This window comes from Taudactylus pleione, unplaced genomic scaffold (assembly GCF_031769625.1).
Source record: "Taudactylus pleione unplaced genomic scaffold, aTauple2 ptg000127l, whole genome shotgun sequence".
Classification (NCBI taxonomy): Eukaryota; Metazoa; Chordata; class Amphibia; order Anura; family Myobatrachidae; genus Taudactylus; species Taudactylus pleione.
Genome location: NW_028284529.1, coordinates 809306 through 834533, shown reverse-complemented (window position 1 = coordinate 834533; position 25228 = coordinate 809306). Strand labels below are relative to the sequence as shown.

At 46.0% G+C, this 25228-nt stretch overlaps 1 protein-coding gene across 3 annotated transcripts in view; it reads right to left on the bottom strand.

The window, feature by feature from the left end:
• The window catches only part of FOCAD (focadhesin), a 311722-nt gene that overhangs the window by 172742 nt on the left and 113752 nt on the right, over positions 1-25228 (bottom strand). For all 3 annotated transcript variants that reach the window (XM_088472585.1, XM_088472586.1, XM_088472587.1), the window contains exon 7: positions 16857-17046. In XM_088472585.1, the coding sequence (XP_088328711.1) occupies positions 16857-17046 (190 nt within the window). The remainder of the gene's footprint in view (positions 1-16856; positions 17047-25228) is intronic.

The window sequence follows — 25228 nt, the reverse complement described above, 5'->3', positions numbered from 1 at the left end:
TAAACAAGAATACATAATAAAAGAAGAGCTATTGTATACACTGTCCCTACCTAAAGAATTAGGGAGACTACAGAGACTTAAATATGGTTTTCCTTGTCAAGCAGGAACTAATAATCACAATGCAGAACATTAACAGTAATTGTCCTCTGACATTCCCACTATTACATTGTTACAGAGTTAATGATCATATTTTAAGCTGGGTACACACTAGGAGGGGTATTCAATATGGGAGCGAAAAGTCCGTGCTGGACTTTTCGCTCCACATCGGAGATTTTCCTGGGATAAAGTATCGGGCGCGCGCCCGCTTTATCCCAGTATTCAATATAAAACCTACGAAAACGGGAAGCTGCAAAGTGGGATCTGCGTAAAAAAAACGAAATTTTCCTGGAATAAATTGTAGGACCCCCCTAAAGTTGTAAAAACATGGGGGATCACTATGGGTACCCCTGTTTTAGCCTGCAAATGAAAGTCGGGGATTTAAATAGCCGCGGCAGGTGTTTTTTCCCGACATTGAAGAAGTGTTGCAGAAGAGCACTTAGGTTTTTTTTTAGTTTTTTTAAGTGGTCCCATCAAATTTGGGGTACATAAAAATGGGTACTAGCATATTTTTATGTCCCTAAAGTAAGTTTTAAAAAATTCTGCAACTATGCACCTGCCGCTAATAATCTATACTAGAAAACACCTGCCGCATCCTTGCAGAATAGCCCTGAACCTATTTCCCTATTTTTAAACACTTTTTTCCCAAAATTTTTTGTCACCCCAATTTTTAAATTAATTTTTTGGGGTGTCCCTATTTTTTTTTTTAAACTTTTTTGACACAGTTATTTTTAAAACGTCATTCCCAGGGGTGCAGGCTGTTCTTTTTAAAACTGCACCCCTAAACCCCAATTCTACACTTTTTTTCTATTCAGTGTTCAAAAGTTATCTCCGTTTTTTTTCAAAGACTTTTCGAACCTACGAAAACTCTTTGAAATTGAATACGGTGTAAAACCAAAACCTCCGAAAATGACGTCATTGGTGCGAAAACATCGCAAAAACAAAGTTTTCGCTCCATACTGAATACCCCTATAGGTCGACGTGCATGCATACCAACTCACCTACTGGATGTGCCGGGCTTGACAGTGAAATGGGCAGACATTTAAATGGCCTGCCCAGTTGAGCTGTCAATCACCGCCGGGTGCCTCAGCATGTGTACAGGCGATTTGAGGGTCGCCTGTACACACCAGCAGATGGCCTATAGATGTTTCAGATATGTCGGCCATCTGCTGTGCCGCATAGCAGATCAGTTATGTCTGTGAACTACGTCATTCACAGACATCTGCTGTACACACCCGGCGATGCACTATAGATATATCTATCAGTGTGTACCTAGCTTTAAAGGGATGTCGATTACTGCAAATCTGGGGAAGACAATTACACATATATTGCATGTATTACATTAACACATATAAAGTGCATAAAATATGCAGATTTCCTTTACAATTAAGCAGATATTGAATCAATAGTACAGCGCTAAACAAATAAATTATTGGTGGAAGTATTGCAAGTACAAATTAAACCACCAAATAGAATGAGTCCAAAGGAACAAACACAGCAGATGTTGAAATTGGAAGCAATAGGGTCTTAAAATTAGAGGTTCACTTGCACAAATGACCTACAATGACAAGGAACAAGAGGAAAAATATGAGATATGGTAAGAACTTACCCTTGTTATCTCTATTTCTACGAAGTCCATAGGGTTCCACAGGATACCTTGGGGTATAGGTGTGACGTCAGTCGCAGGGCACCAAAGAGTTAAGCTTTCAGCCTCCCAGGATGCACTAGGTCCCCCTCCTATACCCCGCCCCCGAGCCAAGGCACCTCAGTTAGTTACCAAGCCATAGGTCGGAGGAGGAGAAGGAACAAAGATCTGGAGACACATACACATACAAGAATCACATTCTCACCAGAGGGAGACGGAAAACCGGTGACCAGAGCAAAGCCCATCTGCAGCACAGGTGCGACAGGGCGGGAGTCCTGTGGAACCCTATGGACTTCGTAGAAATAGAGATAACAAGGGTAAGTTCTTACCATATCTCATATTTTCTACTTCAGGGTCCATAGGGTATCCACAGGATACCTTCGGGATGTCCCAAAGCAGTATCCTTTAAGGGTGGGGACGCTCCTGTGCAGAAAGGAGAATCCGCCGCCCGAAGGAAGCATCCTGAGAGGCGAAGGTGTCAAACCTGTAATACCTCACGAAGGTATGGACAGAGGACCACGTAGCAGCCTTGCAGATCTGGACTGCAGAGGCACCACGTCGAGCTGCCCACGAAGGACCCACAGACCTAGTGGAATGAGCCTTCAGAGAAGGAGGAACCGGTAGGCCTTCATGAAGATAAGCTTCAGAAATAGCCATACGGATCAAGGCTGCCAAAGTTTGCTTTGAAGCAGGCCAACCCTTTTTACGGAAGCCATAGAGGACAAACAAAGCGTCCGACTTCCTAAACGAAGAAGTGCGGTCAACATAAGACCTTAAGGCCCGCACAACATCCAAAGAGGCCTCACCCACGGAAAGACCCGGTGAGTTAAAGGCCGGAACAACGATTTCCACGTTAACATGAAACTGGGAAACAATTTTGGGAAGAAACTCGGGCGAGTGCGGAGTACTGCCCTGTTCCCATGAAAAACCAAGAAAGGGGGTCTACAAGAAAGAGCCCCTAACTCAGAAACACGTCTGGCCGAAGCAATAGCCAGAAGGAAAACAGTCTTCGCTGTTAGCCATTTAAGATCCACTGATCCCAGTGGTTCAAACGGCAGTCCTTGGAGAGCCCTCAGGACCACAGCCAAATCCCAAGGCGCCACAGGTGGAACAAAGGGCGGCTGAATGCGGACAACACCTTGCATAAAGGTGCGCACATCCGGGATTGTAGCAATCCTACGGTGAAACCAGACAGACAGGGCCGAAACCTGTACCTTCAAAGAAGCAAGGCGAAGCCCATGATCTAGTCCCGCTTGCAGGAAGGCGAGAATCCGAGACAGACGAAACTCCCGCGGTGCATAACCTCTCGGTCGACACCACTGGAAGAACGTATGCCACACGCGATGGTATATCCTCGCGGAAGACGGTTTCCGAGCTCGCAACATGGTACGCACCACAGAGCTGGAAAACCCCCGGGACCTCAGCATGGCCGTCTCAACAGCCACGCCGTCAAAGACAGCCGAGTCAGGTCCGGGTGACGACAAGGACCCTGAGACAGGAGGTCCAGTCGTAGTGGCAAACGCAGAGGACTGTCCACGGACAGACCCTGAAGGTCTGAGCACCAGTGCCGTCTGGGCCACGCGGGAGCTATCAACAGGAGCGCCCCTCCTTCCTGTTTGAATTTCCGGATTACCCGTGGAAGAAGGGAGACTGAAAGGAACAGGTATGCGAACCGGAACGTCCACCGGACGGACAGAGCATCCACCAGAGACGCCCCTTCGTCTCTTGTGCGAGACCCGTACACCGGCAACTTGTTGTTGTGCCGGGACGCCATGAGGTCGATCTCTGGAAGACCCCATCTGTCCACCAGTAGTTGAAAAACGTCCGGGTGCAGGGACCATTCCCCCGGATGAATGTCCTGGCGACTTAGAAAGTCCGCCTCCCAATTTAGCACTCCCGGGATGAAGACCGCTGATATGGCCGGAAGATTGCGCTCCACCCAAACCAGGATCCGAGACACCTCTACGAGAGCCGCCCGGCTTCGGGTTCCTCCTTGCCTGTTTATGTAGGCCACGGTGGTAGCGTTCTCCGACTGGACCTGTACCGGGTGACCCTGGAGAAACCGATGTGCCTGCTGGAGAGCATTGAAGACCGCACGGAGTTCCAAGATATTGATTGGAAGCTCCGCTTCTGTCGGTGTCCACCTGCCCTGGAACAAGTGTGGACCCGAAAGTGCTCCCCAGCCCCGAAGACTGGCGTCCGTTGTCAACAGGACCCAATTTGGAACCCAGAACGGACGTCCCTTGTTGAGGTGGATCGTCTGTAACCACCAAGCAAGGGACAGGCGAACCTCCGGGGTGAACATAGTCGTCTGAGACTTCAGAGACTGAGGCAGCCCGTTCCACTTTGACAGGATCAGGTGCTGCAGAGGTCAGGAGTGAAACTGGGCATATTCCACCATGTCGAACACAGACACCATGGAGCCCAGTAACCTCATCGCCGAGTGTAGAGACACCCGGCGGCTGTGCAGACAACTGCGCACCCTTGACTGTAAAGCAGAGATCTTTTCCTCTGTCAAAGATCTTTTGCTGTTCCGAGTCCAATAAGGCTCCAAGATGCAGAATCCTGCGAGACGGGATTAGAGTGGACTTCTGCCAGTTGATTAGCCAGCCGTGCCGTTGCAGCAGGGCAATGGTCAGGTCCAAATGGCGTAACAGGAGCTCTGGAGATCCCGCCACCAATAACAGGTCGTCCAAGTACGGCAACATGCGGACTCCCTGCAGCCGCAGAGAAGCCGCCATGACCGCCATCACCTTGGTGAAAACAAGTGGTGCTGTCGCCAGGCCAAAAGGTAACGCCCGAAACTGGAAGTGGTCGCTGCGGATTGCAAACCTGAGGAACTGTTGATGGCGCAACAGAATAGGGACATGCAGGTAAGCGTCCTGTATGTCCAATGACACCATGTAGTCCCCAGGCTCCAGCGCCAGAATGATGGACCGTAGGGTCTCCATCCGAAACTTCGGTACCCGCAAAGACTTGTTGAGTGCTTTGAGGTTGAGAATCGGACGATACGACCCATTGGGTTTCTGTACCAAAAAAAGATTTGAATAGAAACCCTGGCCCCTCTGGGAGAATGGAACAGGCACTGTAACTCCAGCCTGGAGCATAGTGTGCAATACCTTCCACAGCTCCATAGCCTTGTTCCGGTCTGATGGTAGACCCGTGGTGAAGAATCGAGCCGGGGGTCTGTGCCGGAAGGAGAGGGCGTACCCGTGGGAGACCACCTCCAGAACCCAAGTGTCTGTCGTATTGACCTACCAACACTGGGCGAACTGCAGCAGGCGGCCTTCCACCCTGGGTTCCCCCAAAGGGAGGCCCGGACCGTCAGGCTGCAGGCTTGTCATCTGGCTTGGGGGCCGGACGTCTGGTACTCCATGCCTGCTTCCGGGGCTTGACCGATTTCCTAGGGCCAGCCTGACGAGGAAACGACTGTGGTTTGGGCCTGCCCTGGACCCTAGATGACCGAAAGGACGATGGTCCAGAACCAGAAGGAGCAGCGGCCAACGGGAGACAAGCCGATTTGGCTGCCGCCAGCGTGGCCAAAATTTAATCCAGATCCGGACCGAAGAGAACTTCTCCGGTAAACGGCAATGCTTCCAGACCCTTTTTGGAATCTGCGTCCGCCTTCCAGGATCGCAGCCACTTGGTGCAACGAGCAGCTACCGCTGCTGAAGAAATTCTAGACACCAGAGTACTAATGTCTAGAGCCGCCTCGTTGATGTAGGTGGCCGAATCACGGAGATTGCCAATCAACTCCGCCTGTTCGGCCGGACAGTCGGAATCAAAAGAAGCCTCTAATGAATCCGCCCAGCGCTCCATCGCTCTGGCAACCCAGCAAATGGCCATAGCCGGCCGTGCTGCCCCCCCCCACAAGGGAATAAGCGGACTTCATGCAGATTTCCACCTTGCGGTCCGTAGCATCCTTAAGGGAGGACACGGATGGCATCGGCAATGTGGCACTACGGACAAGACGGGTCACGTGAGAATCCACCTGTGGAGGGGATTCCCACTTAGCAAAATAATTATCCGCGAACGGATAAGCCACCGCCAGGCGTCGCTGCGGCTGGTATCTTTTGCCAGGCTGTTTCCACGCCTCCTCTAAATGGTCCACCAACTGACCCGAAAGAGGAAAGACTGTGGCATCGCCCTTCACGTCTTTGAAAAAGGCATACTTAGACTTAGCCGCTGGGGGAACTTCATCCTCAATCACCAAGGCTGTGCGGACCGCCCGAATAAGTCCAGGAATATATACTTTGGACTTAGCATCAGCGTCCTTAGTATGGAGAGGTTCCTGATCGTAAGGATCCAGAATCTCCCCATCATCAGACGTCCCTTCGTCATCCTCATAAGGAGCGGACAGAGACGCCACCGGCCGTTTATGAGGCCGCATCACAGACTCCCCTTGCAACACATCCGACAAGTGCTGTACGGAACTCGTCAGGGCGTTAACCCACGCTGGCTCCTGAGAAACCGGAAGCGGGGAAATAGGGAGACTGTGGGGTACCACCAATTGTCGTGGGAAACACTGCATGGGTGACGACACCACCGACTGCTGGGACAAACCCATCGGAGTAAACACGGGCTGCGGAGCTAACTGGCCCACTAAAGCTGTTAGCGCCTGAGCGAAACAAGCCCAGGGCGGCTCCTGTACCGGTGCTGTAACCATAAGAGGCCGCGCTATGGACAAACACTGCCGGCAAAGGCCCTCCGCGCTACCCTCCCCCTCCGCTAACGGTACTTTACACGTGGTACACTGTAGCCGGAGGGGAAAATCACTTTCAGACATGATGGCACCACGTATGTGACCCCTCTCACCAATTATATATTAAATAGGCGAGAGACCACCCTGCAGCACCGCACCGCAAGGGCTTAGCAGAAAGAACAGGGACAGTAATAAAGCTGACAGTCTTGAGAAGAAAAGTTACAGGCAGCAGCGCTAGCACAGTCACATACAATGCAAAGAAAATCAATTCCTGCACTAACAGCGCTGATCACTCAACTACACAGACACAGGGCCTGGTAGGACACAGCGCTGCATACACAGACCTGACCACAGCAGAGGAGAGGTATGCAGGGGGACCCAGACCACGATGCTTCCAATGCAGGCTTCCAGCAGCGTTCACCATGCTTCTGAAAAGATGGCCGCCGAGGAGCAGAGAGAAGGCTGGCCTGGGGGAGGAGCGCTGACACAGGGCCAGTCAGCACAGTGCAGAGAGGGCTGTGTGCAGTGGGGGAGGCGCCGGCTGTGAGACAGGGAAGGCGCGCTCCCCTGGCATGCATTTAACCCCTGGGACGCCGCAGCGCTACCGCTCTTCTGCGGTCCGCTGTCCCAGGGGGTAGTGGAAGCGCAGGTTGGTCGCCTGGCTCCACGCTGCAGCCAGTCCCCAGGGAGCCCCCTGCCTGGGGACTTAGGACCATGTGATCAGCGGGGACCCACCGCGGGACCCCGCTGCTTACCTCTGTCCCCCTTGAATCCGGCCATGGTCTGGAACATCTGGGGTCACCGCTAGCTGTGACCCCAGATGCCCACCAGCATCCCCGGATCAGTACCTGCGTTCTGGTACCGGCGGGGTGTAGGGAAGACAGCATGGACGTCAGGACTGACTGTCCATGCTGTTCATCCAGATGTGCAGCCACAGCTGCATGAAGAAAAAGCTTCAGGGGCTCTTCTAGCCCCCACTCCAACAGGTGCACCCGACTCCGGCCGGGCACCAAACTAAACTGAGGTGCCTTGGCTCGGGGGCGGGGTATAGGAGGGGGACCTAGTGCATCCTGGGAGGCTGAAAGCTTAACTCTTTGGTGCCCTGCGACTGACGTCACACCTATACCCCAAGGTATCCTGTGGATACCCTATGGACCCTGAAGTAGAAAGATAACACTGCCCAAACTATCTTTTTAATATCAAACATTTGCAGGTAGGACAATATAAAGACGTAAGTGATATCTTGAGCGAGGAAAGTATGTACTTTGTGGATGCTGGGCATATGGAAGCGGCATAGCTTGCAGTTTGTCTAAATACAAGGAATAAAGGAGGATGATGAATTGAGGGAGAAAACTGGAAATATAGTCTTGGAAGAATGATTGTGCAAATGACAGAGACATATCTGGCAGAGGTTTAGAAGATGATGGAGGGAATAAACTCAGTTCAGCTTTTTCTATGCTTTTATTGAAAGTAAGTATAGGGGTAGAGAGGTAAAACTGGTGGCATCTGTGTGTAACGGATATGAAGCCAAAATCTGGATATCAGTTTAGCAAGAGATGCGGTGTCCACAGAGAACAGCAGTGGTGCAAGGACTGATCCTGGGGTTCTCCAATAAGAAGATGGAAAAGAGAGAAAGATACTGATAGCTTTTATGTATATATCCATTAGCTAAACAAACACACAAATGACAATAATACACACCAGGGCCGTAACTGGGGTGCAGGTCACTGCAGGGCAGGGGGCGCTGTTCGGGCCTGTCAACTTTCCTGTTTATTATCATTCTCACTTGTAGCTTCCTCTTCTTTTATCCCCAGCATCTCCTGGCCTCTCCTATCTCTTCCCTCGCCCTTCCCCATAAGGCCATGGCCCTTTTTCAGATGCACTCTCTTATGTCTCTATTTTTTTTTAAAAAGGGGGTGCCAAAGATCGCTCTGGCACAGGGCACCAAAAAGTCTAGTTACGGCTTTGATACACACATTTTTCCACACTGACTTTTACATATTCATGTTAATCCCAGAAAATTACCCTGAATTATATAATCAAATACTATGGGTTTTTAGGGATTTATAGGAACAGAAATAGGGATATGGGTTGTTTTTTTTAATTTTATTTTTTAACTAAGAAGGCTTTAGAAACCACGAAGGATTCCAGGAGGCCTACACTATTGTTATTACTGGCAAGCTCAAAATGCGACCTGGATTTATTAGACACTACAATTACTATCAGATCGCCCAAAGAAAATGTCTCCTATCACCACACCCCTATTTGCTTGATGACCTATTGGTATGACTTCTGTCAAAGTAATTTTGCATGAAGGGGTTAATTAAACAAAAAAACAATGAATAAATATCCATTACCATTTAAAATACCAGCTGCAAATGTCATACAGCACAAGGCGAGGAGACCAAGAAAAGTTCTCTGTTATAACTTGAGCAGATGTGAAATGTCAGGGGCATCACAGACAGATGCCAGCAAGCACTAATGATGTCTGTTAGCAACTGCACAGCCTCTTCTCTCCTTGCACTTGTTGTACAGATATGTGAACTTCATTATCCAAGGTTTACATCTGGCCTCTAATGTTCTGCTTGTACTAAAAAAGAGCTTGACTACTGTAAGGAATGAGCACCTAAATGATTATAATATATCCAGCAGTAAGAAATGTTTGCAGTGGGGCTAACATAAGGGTTACAGGTAATATAGTGATATGTATAATAAGTATAGCCAAAAAAATTTAACTAAGTAGAACAGAAAATTATGCACCAATCCTGCAGCCTTACATCACTAAATCAACAATAGAGCAGAAATTTTATGTAATTTATGTATGCTGGCAAAGTGGATGGCATTGCTAACCCACACTGCTATGGGCATAAAAAAACACTCCTACCATGATACTATCAGTGTTGACTTCGCATGTTCACAGTGCTCTGGTTTTCTTCTGCATTCCAAAAACATACTGGTAGGTTAGCTGGCCTGTAGCAAATGTATGTGTCTGTGTGGCATACAATTTAGACTGTATGCTAGGTAGAGCTAATGAGAACAATTAAGTGTTCTTTGTATAGGGCTGCATAATACGTTTGTAGTACAATAATAAAGGTTAATAATAATACTGTTTGAGCAGTGTACTGCAATAAAATCTCCCGACACCATTGGTTATCCTCAGAAGTAGTGTAAGAGCTAATAAATGAGACATTTTAAATAAATGTAGGCTATGGGAGCATCTGATTGGTGGTGATAGTGTAATCCATAAGTGGGCAGTGGCACTGGAGAAGTCTTAAAGATGGTTACCAGAGACGTAGCGCAGGTCAGAGATGACTTTAGGAAGATTATTATTATGAGATTTGAGACATATGAAGGGGTGGTGCTGCTGAGGGCTTTGCAGGTAGGGGCGAGTAATTTGAACTGGACTCTGGAGGACAGATGATGCCAGCGTAGGGATATGCAAAGCAGTGGCGTAACTAGGGTATTTGGAGCCCAGGGCAAATTTGAAAATGGATCCCCCGCCCCCCCCCCCCTTGTGCACGGAAAATGGGTGTGGTCACTTAAAAATGGGGTGTGTCAACATTACACACACCCCTTTATCGTCACTCAGAACATTCCTATCCATATGCACCTTAACCCCAGTAGTGCCCCTTATACAGTAACCCCAGTATGCAAAGTCCCCAGTTGTGGTCCCTCTTATGCAGGCCCATAGTAGTGCCCCTTGTACAGTACCCCCAGTAGTGGTCCCCCTTATATAGCCCCCCACTAGTTCCCCTTATTCAGTGCCCCCAGTAGTGGTCACCCCCAATGCAGTGCCCCCAGTAGTGTTCCCCCTTATGCATTGCCCCCAGTAGCAGTCCCCACAATGCAGTGCCCCCAGTAGTGGTACCCCCTTATGCAGTGCCCTTTATATAGTGCCCCGTGCAGTGCCCCCAGTAGTGATCCCCCCTATCCAGTGCCCCTTATACAGTGCCCCCCTATAGTGGTCCTCCTTATTTAGTGCCCCCAGCAGTAGTCCACCCCCATGCAGTGCCCCCAGTAGTGGTCCCCCTTATGCAGACCCCCAGTACTGATTCCCCCTATCCAGTGCCCCCAGTAGTGGTCCCCCAAGTGCAGTGCCCCTAGAAGTAAGCCCCTTATATAGTGCCCCCAGTAGTAGTTTCCCCCTCCCCCCAGTAGTAGTCCCCAGTAGAAATTCCCCCTCCCGATGAAGTGCCTCCAGTAGTAGCCCCACACAGTAGTAGATACCAGTAGTGCCCCACCCAAAGTAGAGGTCCCTCCCAGTAATGGTGCCGCCAGTAGTAGCCACCCCCTCCCCCGTTGTGCCCCAGGTAGTGCAGACACGTAAAAAAAAAAATAAAAAAAATGCACTTACCTGAACCCACGCTCCGGCTCTGGACACCGCTCCCGCCGCACCCGAGTGTTAAAGTGGGCATTATACAAAGGTGCAGCAGTATATAGTGCTGGAAATTTGGTGTGTTTTGATCAGGGATGTGCGGAAAAGGTATATAAGGGAGGCAGTGCCATACACTTTGTACTCCAGAGTTTTGCCTATAAAAATGATGAGAATAATACAAAGAAAATATTTTCTTTATATTTTTCTTATAATTTTTATAGCCAAAACTCTGGAGTATACCTAAGTATGACAAGAAATGCTCTGCCTCACCTGAGCGCACATCAACTCCGTGCAACTCGGCTAGTGTTAGACAAATTTTTGCCAAAAAAAGATGCCCAAGTCGTAATGTGATGCGAGTAGGATGAACCAGAAGACTCTGCTGATTAATTTCATATGTGACACTTGTATATCTGTGTGCAACGGAGTCTGTAAACAGAACTTTGTATGCTCATTCAGAGACACAGATATACAGGTGTTGCGTATCAAATCAGCATAGTCTCCTGGTGTGTCCTAGTCTTATAGCATTGCAACTTAGACGCATTTTTGTCAAAAAAGACACCTGGCACTAGCAGAATTGCATGTGACCTGGCGTGCCGAGAGGGGCTGTTAGGCGCAACTGCAGCAAAGCTGTTCGAGGACACATCTGTACATCTGACTGGTAACAAATGAATCACTAGGGTGAAACCCATAAACACATGTACGCTGTTAATGTTCTTAGTGCAGACCACCGGTGGCCATTTTCTTATACTGTAGTTTCCCAGAAACAATACTGGTTTTACTGATATTGCTGCTTACTGTCTCACAATGTCTTGGAGACTTCATAGAATAATGGGAAACTGGATCCCTAGTGTTCCTTTGAAATTGCCAGCTTGCGCACATGCACATAGGATGATGTGGCATCACTCATTAAAACACATGTATATGTTAAAGTTTGACAGAGATACATTTTTGATAGTTTAAGAATGTAGTTACTATCTATCAAGCCCAATTAACGCTATAAAATTTATGTACTGCCCCTTTTTTAATAATGTTATTTATATAGCAGTTTTCTCCTAATAGGGAGAAAAGTGTTACATTACTGTAATAACATTATGTGTCTTTTAAAATGCTAATTTTAAGAGACACAAGATACAAAATAAACTTCATATTTTAGAAACTGAAGGGGCATTAATGAAACACGTGAGTAAACAGATAGGTCTTGAGTCTGCTTTGAATGTTTCTAGAGTGGAGACCTCCCGGACTTTGTGAGGCACAAGTTACAGGAAATCAGAGCTTCAAAGCTAAAAGATATACCCCCGAAAGAAATGAGAGATTCTAGCTACTGCTAATAGTCCTTCATGTGCAGATAGTATTAAATAGTTTAAGAATTTAGGCATCAAGCCCAATAAACATTATAAAATGTATGTATTGCACACAAATAAAAAGTTACGGTAGATTTACCTTTGTTAACTCTAGATCTTCAAAGTCCATAGGATCCACAGGGATACCATGGGGTGTGTGAGGTTGGAGTGATCCGGGCACCAAACAGTTAAGCTTTAGCTCCCAGAATAAACTGATCCTCCCCCACATATACCCTGCCCCCAGCCACAGGCAGACAGTTTTGTAAACAAGCCCAAGGCAGGAGCAGGAAAGAGTAGAAGGAAGAACTGTACTCTCAAGAAACACTATCCCAGAAGATGAAGGAATCCGTGATCAAGAGAGAAAATACTCAATGAGGCCATGTCCGTCAGGGTGGGCACCCTGTGGATCCTATGGACTTTAAAGAAATAAAAGGTAAGTCTACCATAACTCTTCATTTCTTCTTCAGGGTCCATAGGGGATCCACAGGGATACCATGGGGGTGTCCCATAGCAGTTTCCGTAAGGGTGGGGACTCTCCTAAACAGAAAGGAGAATCCGATGCCCAAAGGAAGCATCCTGAGAGGTAAAGGTATCAAAGGTGTAGAACCTGAGAAAGGTGTGGACGGAAGACCACATTGCCGCCTTGCACAATTGTTCAGCAGCAGCGCTATGTCGAACCGCCCACGAGGGTCCCACAGACCAAGTAGAATGAAGAAAGATCCAAGGACTCTAAGGTTGGAACTACAATCTCTTCATTCAAATGGACCCAGGATACCACTTTAGGGAGGACCCCAGCCCTGGTACGGAGGACAGCTCTGTCCGGATGAAAGCTCAAAATGGAGAGCGACAGGAGAGTGCTGCTAACTCAGATACCCTGCAGGCAGAGGAGATAGCAAGGAGAAAGAGCGTCTTTGCTGTCAGCCACTTGAGGTCTACTGAGTCCAGAGGTTCAAACAGAGGAGCCTTTTTGGCCCCCGGGAACAAAGGACGAATCCCACAAAGCCATAGGAGGGACAAAAGGAGGTTGAATGCGGAGAACACCCTGCAAAAATGTTTTAACAGGCAGGTGAGCAATCCTTCGCTGGAACCAGATTGACAGAGCAGAAACCTGTACTCTAAGGGAGGCCAGGCAGAGACCAAAAGCTAACCCAGCCTGGAGAAAGGCAAGCTCCAAGACCCTAAAACCTGTAGGGTCATAGCCTCTGGGGGAGCACCATTGAAAGTAAGAGTGCCAAACTCTGTAATAGATGCGGGCTGAGGCAGGCTTACGCGCCCTGAGCAACGTCTGGACCACAGAGTGAGAGAAACCCTTGGCTCTTAAGAGGGGAGATTCAAGAGCCACGCCGTCAAAGACAGTCGAAGTAGGTCCGGGTGCAGGCAAGGGCCCTGCATCAACAGGTCCTGCAGTAGAGGAAGCGGAAAAGGAGTGTCTATGAAGAGACTTTGTAGGTCGGGGAACCAATGTTGCCTGGGCCAGGCTAGGGCTATTACCATCACCGTGCTGCCTTCTTGCTTGAACTTTCGAAGTACCCTCGGGAGGAGGGAGATCGGAGGAAAGAGGTATGTGAGACTGAAGTCACACCTCACTGCCAGGGCGTCCACGATGGCAGCTGAAGGGTCTCTGGTCCTGGACCCGTACCTGGGGACCTTGTGGTTGTGATGTGAGGCCATAAGGTCTACGTCTGGCAGGCCCCATTTGTCCACCAGGAGCTGAAAGACATCCGGGTGGAGAGCCCACTCTCCGGTGTGTATGTCCTGACTGTTATGGATGTCCGCTTCCCAGTTGAGGACTGCAGGAATGAACACTGCCGAGGTTGCCGGGAGATGACATTCGGCCCAGACCAGAATGTTTGCCAGTTGAGATTCAGAGGGGTTTGAGATTCAGAACAGGCCGATGAGATCCATTTGGCTTCTGAATCAAAAAGAGTGGAATAAAAACCAGTTCCTCTCTGAGCCAAAAGAACCGGTATTATCGCACCTGAACTTAACAGGGAGTGAATGGTCTCCTGGAGGGCCAAGGTCTTGATAGGGTCTGATGGGGGACGTTTACAAATAGCTGGGGAGGACGCCTCAGGAAAGTGACGGCGTGCCCGAGAGATCACTTTTCGGACCCAGGCGTCTGTTGTTGTTTGACGCCAAGAGACGGAAAATTGAAGAAGTCGACCTCCCACCCTGGGATCCCCCAGGAGGAGGCCCACCTCATCAGATGGAGGGTTTGTTGTTCAGCTTGGAAGCCGGACATCTGGCCGACCAAGACTGCTTGACTCGCAGCTTGGTGGTCTTGAGAGAACTCGACTGCCTGGGAAAGGACGGTCTTCTTGTCTACTCAAGGGGCGAAAGGACAGAGAAGAGGACAGCCTAGGCTTAGGGGCAGCTGCTGATGGCAGAAAGATGGGACTGCTAAAGCAGTCCCCCTGTTATAAAAGGTGCTACTGATCCTGTCCAGCACCAAACGAAAAACTGTCTGCCTGTGGCTGGGTATATGTGGAGGAGGACAAGTGCCATCCTGGGAGCTAATGCTTAACTGTTTGGTGCCCGGATCACTGTAACCACACACACCCCAGGGTCTCTCTGTGGACATTAATGAAATTGGTGAGTAAACAGATAGTTATTGAGTCTGTTTTTGAAGGCTTCTAGAGTGGAGGCCTCTGACTGTGCGAAGCAGCAAGTTACAGGGAATCAGATCTGCAAAGGTAAGAGCTCTACCCCCAAGTGAAATAAGATACTAGGTACTGCTAATAGTACTCCATCCACAGTTAGAAGTAAGCGAGTGGGGGTGTAAGGAATCAGAATCAGCTCTATTTATTCACCCCATTATCACACTTTATTGGGAATTGGGGACGGGATCAGATTTTTGTATCTATTATAAACCTTACCTTAACTCTCCCCCTAACTCACCCCTCCCACAGGCTAACCTTAACCCTCCCCTCCCGCAGCCTAACCCTCCCTTCCCGCAGCCGAACCCTCCCCCTAGTGCCTAACCGTAGGCACACATCCACTTGCAGACATCAAAACGACTGCATTGTAATTGTAATCGTTTGTCAGTCTATGCTGTGCCTACACTGAATGTTCAGTCATTCAGTGTAGACACATCAATCATTCACTACCATGCTGAACCTGACGTTGTCGTCAGGTTGAACAGCATTTTTGTGCGATGGTTGATGTCGGAAACGACCAGCGGGAGCACGCATCGCATCGCTGGTAGTTTCCTACATAAAAGTGCTCGCTTTCTGAGCGATTACACGATTACGATGTCGTAATCGTGCAATCGCTCAGTGTTATCGCTAAGTGGATGTGTGCCTTAAGTCTCCTCCTGACCCTAATAATTACCTCAGCAACCTGTCGGGATTCTGGCAAACTGGATGCTGCTGTCGGTATTGTGACAGCCGGCATCCTGACTGTTGAGACCCAGGATGCTGACTACATCCCGTTATTGGGACCCCAAGCATTTGTATTATTTATCAAGCAATGTGGTAGTAATTTCACTGCTTCACTGTCTACCAAAACCAGACATAAAACATTGGAGATATCCTAAGAACTTTCACCCATTTTCAATTTGTAACAAATTGTCAACTTTCACAGATAATAACCTTCTGACGGTTCTGTAGAAAAAAAAAACAGTAATACCTGTCCAGATTGATGCTGTAAAATATGACAACAGGCACATCATTCTACTTAAACATGTCAGCAAATAGGAACTTGTACCATATAGCATTTATACATTCTTGCATAAGTTACTCCACTTTAAAATCTTAGCCAGAGTAACCAGCTGCATACAGACTGTCTTGCATTACCATAAGTTACCCTAGTTTGGTTCTATCTATTGTGATCCAAGTACTCCAGCTTTACGCTACACACATAACACAGAAACAGTTGCTTTGTCTAGAGCTGTGCATGTATTATATGCCGTTGGCAGTGGAGCAGAGCAGCCAAAAAATGTTTGGCAATGATAACTGTCAGGCCAATATGTTGCATGATGAGATCTTCTGCCTTCCAATTTGGACTGCTCTGTATGGGATCAGCTGCTCTCATGGGAAACCTGGAATAGATGCTAGGTACACTTTACCCAACACCCCCTTTGGTGCAACAAACATTAACACTTACACAACCACAGTGGATAAATGAAAGAAAAAGCATCATCAATTTACATTTTGTTTGCAGTAAGTGCAGATTCACTTGCAGCCAATTCACAGGGCTGTGGGGTACCAATAGCCTTTCACTTTTCTTTTGTTACTTTATTTACTCAACATAAAGGACTGGTGTTAGCTAGCTGGAGAAAGATGCTATGTGATAATCCATACATATTTTACACCACTGCTTCCTAGAGAACATGTAATAGTGCTCATGCTAGCACCCTGCACTTGCAACAACCCATGCAGTTCCTCTCTCCTGCCTGGGGTGTCGCTCTCTGCTCTGGTGCTTCTAACACATGAAGCTAATGCATCAAACTGCTGAGATCCAGGCCCAGCGTGTGCTAGAAGCACCAGAGCAGAGAGCAACACCCCAAGAAGGAAAGAGGCACTGCACGGGTTGTGGAAGGTACAGTGTGCTAGAATTAACACTAATTTAACTTTAATATATGTGTCCTGAAGATGAAGACATTATTATATACAGGGATCAATAATGGACATATCTACACAGAAAACAAGAGCCTCTGTTGTGTAGTCTCTAGAATAATTAAAATAAAGCTCCACTTACTTGCATATAGCTTATCAAATCAAACAACAGGCGAAGGATTTGCTCTCCTGCAACTGAAGGCCTCTTGGACTTACGAAGTACATCGGAATGAAGCAAGACTTTCCTGAGGCCCATGCGGAAAGCAGAATATTCCAGCAGCTGTGATGGCTCACAAAACAGGTACTTCAGAAAAGGTGTCAAAATGTGAACACTGGATGGTTGGTCACAAAAAGCACAAATAAGGCCAAAATTAAAAGATGCACTTTATTCATATGAGAGGTTATGATTAAGAATTAACAGTCTGATTAACTATATTAAAATGTGGCAACCAAAAAAAACTGTTGTTAGAAACCGATTTCCCAATATTCACAATCAAAAGAAGATTTTGACAAGTAATGATCCTGGTTCACCCCTTTTATGGCAGATAATGTTTCTTGCTACAAATCTTAGCGGTTATGAACTCCTAGACAGTCAGAAATCAAGGATTCAATGTAGGTACAATGCCAAATGTTTTTTGGTCAACTAACCATAAGCTCTGACTGGTAAACTTTTACCAAAGAAATATGAGAACATGCACATCTATAATACTGTGCTGATTAACAATCATTTACGTGAATCACAGTCTCTCTTCTATTCATAAACAAGTGTTTAGGAAAGAAAGGTATGTGTGTAGGTAAATAGTGGGACATAGCTGTGGACACATAAAGAAGCAAGCACTAAAGTATCTAGATAGTCGAACTAAGGAGTGTCCCAAATCAACATTCATTTATATGTAGTCTGTGACAGAGGGATTACAATCTTCTACAATTTACAAATTGTTAAAGAATAAATTGTCATCCTACTTATACAAGTTGAGTTTCCCATATCCAAATATTCCGAAATACGGAATATTTTTAGCATGACTGAGATAGTAAAACCTTTGCTTTTTGATGGTTCAATGTACACAAACTTTGTTTAAGGCAGGGCTCGATAAATTCTGGGGGCCAGGTCGCCATTGTGACCAGATTTTGCTACCTGGGTACAAGATTATTCGGGGTGGGAGGAAGCAGATCCTCATCAACCGCAGCAGAGATTTGTGGGTGTGACTAATGTGGAGGACAGACGCGTGCAGAGTGCATGCAGCGAACTCCACCAATTCTGCTCAGCTGACTCTTACTTCTCCAAACTCCGCCTGTATAGCTCTCGTCGGTAAGAGGATCTATGTGTGGCCAGGTGAGGGGGCTTCAGAAGGGGTAGCGCAGCCTAGCAGAGACATGGGTGCGCGGGGGGGGGGGGCTTAGCCGAGGAGTCGCTGCAGGGAGTTGTTTGGAGCAGCATCTCCTTTCCACAACATGGTGCTGCTGACGATCGCCCGGGTGGAGGACGGGCTGCCTTTAGTGGCCTCTATGAAGGAGGATGAGCAAGTAGGCGATGGTTACAGAGGGAGGACGGGGAGACATGTTACATGGATGGGAATGTATGTATCTGTCCGGTGAAAGCTGAGATCCGCCTGAAGTGTCTTTGGCAGTGGCAAGTTTTGCAGGAGTACGTGTGTCTGACTGTAGAGGTAGCCCAGCAGTGGTGTGTGGCTGCGGGGGTGATTTGCCAGAGGCAGCAGAGCAGTGGTGAGGCTGTGGGGGGTGGTTTGTTTGGGTTTAGCAGAGCAGTGGTGTGACTGTGGGGGGGTGGAGTGCCTGGGGGTAGCAGAGCTGTGGTATGGTAGTGGGGAGTGGTTTGTCCAGGTGTATTACTTTCTGACACAATTTTTTCTAAGTAATGTAGTCCGTTATAAGATTTGGGGGGGGGGATACGCAGGGTAGTGGCGTGCCTAGGTGAGGGCCGGACCACAGTGTGTATAAAATTACCTTCAGGCTCTGTGTATAAGGTGTATATGAATCAAATGAATTTCATGTATGTACACAGACTTTGTTTGAGACACAAAATTATTGAAAACATTGTATAAAATGAACTGTAGGCTGTGCGTATCAGGTGTATATATATATATATATATATATATATATATATATAACAAATTAATTATGTGTTTAAATTTGGGTCCCTTTCCCAAGATATTTCATTATGGTATGCAAATATTCCAAAACACGGAATATTCCGATATCCAATATACCCCTGGTCCCAAGCATTTTGTATATGGAAGGCTCAACCTGTATTGCCATTTGGTGGATTTACTAGAAAATTATATCAGCACACCTTCAGTCACCCTCGCCATTCAAAAATGTGTCAAGAGGAAATGTGTGTTGCTTAAAAGTATAACTTGATTGATTTATAACCTTTTAGTAGCTCTAAAGTCCTCGACTTTTTTCAGCTGTAATAGTTCACATGTTGTCATGCGGAGAGGGAAAATCCCAAGACAGCACTCTGCTCGCTTTGTATTGTGTGCCAATTTGTACACTATACGTGAAGTTGATTTTGGCAGCTCCTGACAATAACACTACAGCAGCTTTCATAGCCCCTCCTTGATATCCCCCGGCTGTGTACATTAGGCCTGCTGTCACTCTAGGCTGCACATGAGAAGCCTCTGGAAAGGAAAATTTAGTATGAAGGCCAGCAACAAACTCAGAGAACCCGGGTGGTCTGAAGAGAATTCCAAGTTCACTAACCTTCAAAAAAACAAATAGTCTAAAGATAACTAGATTAGTGATACACAAAGTTATTGATATAGCAAAATATAAATGCGCACTACTTTGTGATTTTGAGGATTAATCATTTTTAATAAACTGTTAAAAATGACAGTGATAAATTATGCTTTAAAAAGTAATCTTAGTTGGTAAAAAGAATAAGGTTGTATAATGAATGTTCAGAAGCAATCACTTGATGTGACCATGTCCCTGATTTAGAGATGTACGCTAATGTCGCCGCAGCTGCAAATTTGTTTGCAGTAGCTATGCGAAAATATGCAAATTTGTAGCCGCTGAGATCTGTATTGAGTCGTCCACCGGCGGCTTCACTAATCCAAAAGACTGCATTACAAGGACACAGCATCGGTCGCAAATCAGTTGATTAACGAAATTCGGAAAAACCATATGGTCACACAGAATGGCCGCTGGAACTATCACACCAGAGCAATTTTCACTGCGTACGGGTTCACAGTGCCAGGCTTAGACATGCCCCAAAACACGTCTGCATATGAGTCGTAACCAGACCTGGATTACCCATAAGGTAGTGCAGGTGGCCGCCTAGGGCCCGAAGGCCCTGCCATGTATATATCTCAATATGTGACCCTTCATGTATATTTGGATGTTTATATGTCACCCTCCATGTATATGTGTAGGTCTATACAAAACTGTCCATGTATATTTCTCTGTAGGAGATCCTCCATGTATGTCTCTACATGTGAACCACCTTGTATATGGCCCTGCATTTATGTCTCTATATGTGACCCTCCATGCATATGTAATAAAAATATCACTGGGCGTCCTCGAGTTTCAAATATCGTCCATAGTAAAAGCCAAACAGGGCCCTCAGTCCGTCCTCCCCACCAACGCATTTCAATACTCCAAGTATCTTAGTGAAGGTTTTATAGCTATGAGTTATTTGTTTAGTTACAGTGGCCGAGGGTTTAATGGTGAATATCCATATTCTGTTTATCGTCTTACGGTAGGTGACACTTTTTGCATTCATAAACCTCAAGGCTGCCATTTGCATATAGTCCTGTCAATTACTTTGCATCTCCATTTATATGTGTCTCTATATGTGACACAAACCTGTATATGTGTATGTCTTCATATGTGACCCCACCTGTGTATGCATGTGTATCTCTATATGTAATCAACCTCCCTGTGTATCTCTATGTGAACCTTCATATCTATGTAACTCTGTGTGTGACCCTCCCTGTATACGTGTGTTTCTTGAAGTAACCTAGGCCCCGATTCAGACCCACTCGCATCCATAGGCAGCTCGCAGGGTCTGTGGGCGTATTTTATTTTTCTGTCTCCAGGCCACTCGCAGAGCTGTGGGTGTCCACCCACAGCTTGTGCGAGCGGGCTGGAGACCATTGCGATTATCGGGCTTGCGACGAGAACCTGGGGTAGGGTCTTGGCTGCCACAAGCCCGATTGGACTCCCACTAATAGAGCAGGAAGTCCACTACTGACATCACTAGTGATGTCAGTAAGTCCTCCCACAAACGCCAGGCGTTCCTTGTGCAGCCACGCCCCCTACCCGCCTACAAAACGGGGCGAGCTGTTAATCACCATCTACAGCCGCCCCGCCTTGTAGCGAGCCCCGCAGCGACTGAAGTTCAGTTGCTCGGCAGGGCTAGCGCATGCGCAGTGGCCCAACATCAAGCCGCTCGCGAGCGGCTCTGAATCAACCCCTTAGTGTTAGGTAAGAGAAGATTATGGCAGCACTTAGAAAATTAATCTTAAATGTTAAAACCAAAATAGATATTAGGTCAACAACAGAAACCAGTGTTGATGTAAAAAAAAATAAAAAATACTGTAAAAAGCTCAGACTGAGGTGAAGGAAATGCATACTGACTTGATTCTTCCTTATATTTGTCAATTAGCTCCACTTTTATAATATGGAGTTTTCTTTTCTTAGTCGGAACTTATTATAATAAAGTGAAAATACTTTTATACCTACACTGGTTTCTGTACTAGATGTAATTTTCATTCCATTAAAGTTTTTGTTTAAATAAAGTACACTTTCTGAATACTGCCATGTTCTCCACTTTCCTCTCTAAAGGGGAACATCCACTAGGCGACTAGGGAAAGACAGTACATTTACAACATCATAATCATACCGTCGTTCCCCATCCCCTGCAGTGCCTACACTGAACGATTAGTCGTTCAGTGTAGGCATCCTCCATCATCCCTGAACATGGCCAATCTCATTATCAGAAGTGGATCGCCATATAGAATTCAGTAAAAAAGATTTATTGTGCAATTAATACACTATGTTCCTGTAATGGCAGGATAATATTAATCAGTTAAAATTGTTAATTAACAAGTGGTACAAGCCTGAGAGTAATGATACTGACAAATTCTAGCAATATGTAACATATGTCAATCTCTAAGCATCAACAAGATAAAAGTGGATCCACTTTTATACTGCACAAAGATTGCCCATAACAGAGTACACATCGGCGACAGACAGCCAGCCCTATTGATATTGATACACCTGTGGGCTCCCCTCTGATACCAAATGGCATATGACTGTCTGTTGGAATACCGAGAGATAAAGATACTCCAAATTCATGGAGCACACACCAGAGGTATCAGAGTCCCCCGACGGGTCCCATTCCATTGCGGAGAGACGGTTACTTACTGGAGCTGACGTTGTCCACCGGTGAATAAACCTAACAGCGTCTGGAAAGGTGCTTATCGGACCTCTTGCCGGGTGAATAAAAACCTCTCCACTTACATGCTACCTCTGCAAGTATATCTAGCCGTGTATACACATAGTTATTAACCAGCAATAACTATCTTACACCCATTAATATCTTTGTGATACAAACAAGTCCTTTGACTATTTAGTATCAATTCGGGACTATTGGATTTTGAAACGTGTTTTGTGACGGCATTATCTTTCCATTTATACTGTTGGAAATATGACAGCCCACAGTTCGTTGTAATAGTGTGACTGATCACAACTTTCGTCCTAACAACATCATAGGAATCATTTTATTTCTACTTGATACAGACCAATTTTTTTTTTTTCCTCTCTTCTCAGAATGTATTTTATTTTCATGTTTAGAGATTGACATGTTCCATATTGCTAGAACTTGTCAGTATCATTACTCTCAGGCTTGTACCACTTGTTAATTAACAATTTTAACTGATTAATATTATCCTGCCATTATAGGAACATAGTGTATTAATTGCACAATAAATCTTTTTTACCCAATTCTATACGGCGCTCCACTCCTGTTTTTGTTCCCATTTTTCATACCTTCAGATCTACACACGTCACATAAATCCCACATTCTTACATTCTATCTACATTAAATATCCCTAAACATTCCCCTTAACCACACACACGTCTGTGCCACCCACACTCTATACCGGTATGTGTTCCATAATGGGAGGTGAGTGCATGCTACAGCGCTCCATGTCATACATTATAGTGTTCTCCCCAGAAATTTTTTCCAGCCGGGTGGCATCAAGAAGTAGCCGGGTGGGGGTCTTCACAATAATACAATGTTTTAAACCCTAACCTTATAATGATTTAAACTTGAAATAACATATTATAAATTATCTCTCTTCTTATTAGAGGCCCAGTCGTCTGATTATGAAAAAGCTGCAAAGTCTGTTGGATTTGTTCCTTTTTATACAGCTCCCAGACACTGTCCCCACTTGCAGGCTCCCAAAGTGCCGGGTAGTAGGCTGTGTCTTGCCAGGTGGTGCACCCGCAAAAAACAATCTGGGGAGAACACTGCATTAACTGATGCACTGATCAACTGATCTGCTCACGCTACACATTACATTGTGCAGCTGGCTTTCACCCCCCCCCCCCCCAGAGACCCCAACCTACCCCAAAACAACTCCACATGCCAACAGTCCAAAATATAGGAGTCATCGGTAAAATTTAGAAGCCAGTACTTTATAGAAATGTGCTACGTTCGTTGCAGTCAAGAAGCATATGGTTTAACCAAATAATGAACATGCATAAAAAAAAAAAAAGTTGTTTTGTAAAGAAATTCTGCTTACAGATGACTCCACATACATCTTATTTCCTTGCGTGTTAAACAACCCTTCTAGTCGCGCTATGCTATGGCGTGACTCGGTAGTGCTGAGCGTCTTCTCATACACCTTTTTACCTTTAAATGGGTCTTATTCGCAGCAAAGCAATGTGAATAGAACACACAAGCAGCTCCTGCTGATTGAAATGATACGTGGCATACCTATAATCTGTTGCGACTGCAGGTGTATCTGCATGCGAAATTATATGTCACAATGTCACAGCCGCTGACACTGTAGTGTAGCATGCCGCGTATCATTTTAATCAGCAAAAGCGGCTTGTGCATCCTATTCACATCGCTTTGCAAAAAATACGCTATCGACGGTAAAAAGTCACACTCAATACACTCTACACCGAGTCGCACGACGCTCACGTGTTCTGTTTAACACGACTTGTAGCGCACGGGGGTAAGATGTATGTGGACGCATCTGTAACTATAGCCAACTGGCAGAATGTGGCAAGCAGATGGCTCAATGGGAAAACCATGCTTCCCAGTGTTCCCCTACCAATAATTGAAGTTGAAATGTGGCTTCTTAACCATAGAATCTGCTGTCAACGGTTGCCAGACAAGGCTGCATTGGGGGGGGGGGGCGGGGGGGACGAGTATATAAGAGGAGAAGAGAGGCTGTAATGTCAGCTTCTGCCTGAGAGAGTGGCTAGCTACTGAGGTGATGCCGTACAGAAAGGAGGAGACAGCTAGTCCGTCCTCAGCTACAGATCTGCTCAATAAAGGTGGATGCTGCACACATCAGAGTGCTACAGGCTTTTCGTGAATGTGCACAATGACATTTTCTCTGCTTCTATTCATTTTGAATATCTAAAGTTAAGATTGAGTGTTAGAGAAAGATCAGTGATCCCTAGAGATGCTCCTATACAAGGATTAAATTAAATCCGACAATTTAAAATGTAGATGAAACAGAAGTAAACTATACGGCCAACTGCTGTACTTAATGATTAGCTCCCAAATGTATTAATGTGCACAAGCAAAACATCAATATTTATTATAGTACTAAAATGCATTAACTAAACAAAATTATTATTTATATCATTTCTAACTTGTAGCGGATTACAATAAAAACATTTTTGCTAAAAGTTTGTAAACAAACATTAGTCTAGATCAGTGTTGTTAAACTTGCGGCCCTCCAGCTGCCGTGGAACTACACATCCCAGCAAGCACTACCACAGTTTTGCTATTAGGGTATGCTAAAACGGTGGCAGGGCATGCTGGGATATGTAGTCCCACAGCAGTTGGATGGCCACGAGTTTGACACCCCTGGTCCAGATGTAACAATGCCATGTGGAGGATTGCAATGACTGGTGATATTCTTATTTACAATTAAAGACAAAAAATATTCTCTGTCTTTTACTTCTGTAGACCTAATTTAACCAATATAATGCCATACGACCGTTTCAATATAAATACCCTTTAAAAATATAAAGTGGAGTAATTTTATTCCACAGAAACAAATACAGTAATAATGCTAACACAATTATTTTACATCCACGAATATCTATAGCATCAGAATAAAACAAAACAGTGCATTTCACACTATATATAATGCTCATGGTTCTCAATATTTTAAATTTTTTAAACTTTTTTTTATCTATAAATAATGTTTACCACACCCAGTGATATTGCATTATGCAGATAATGCTCAATGTACGTATCATTTACAATGAAATTTACACAGCCTGATAGAACACAGGAGCCTT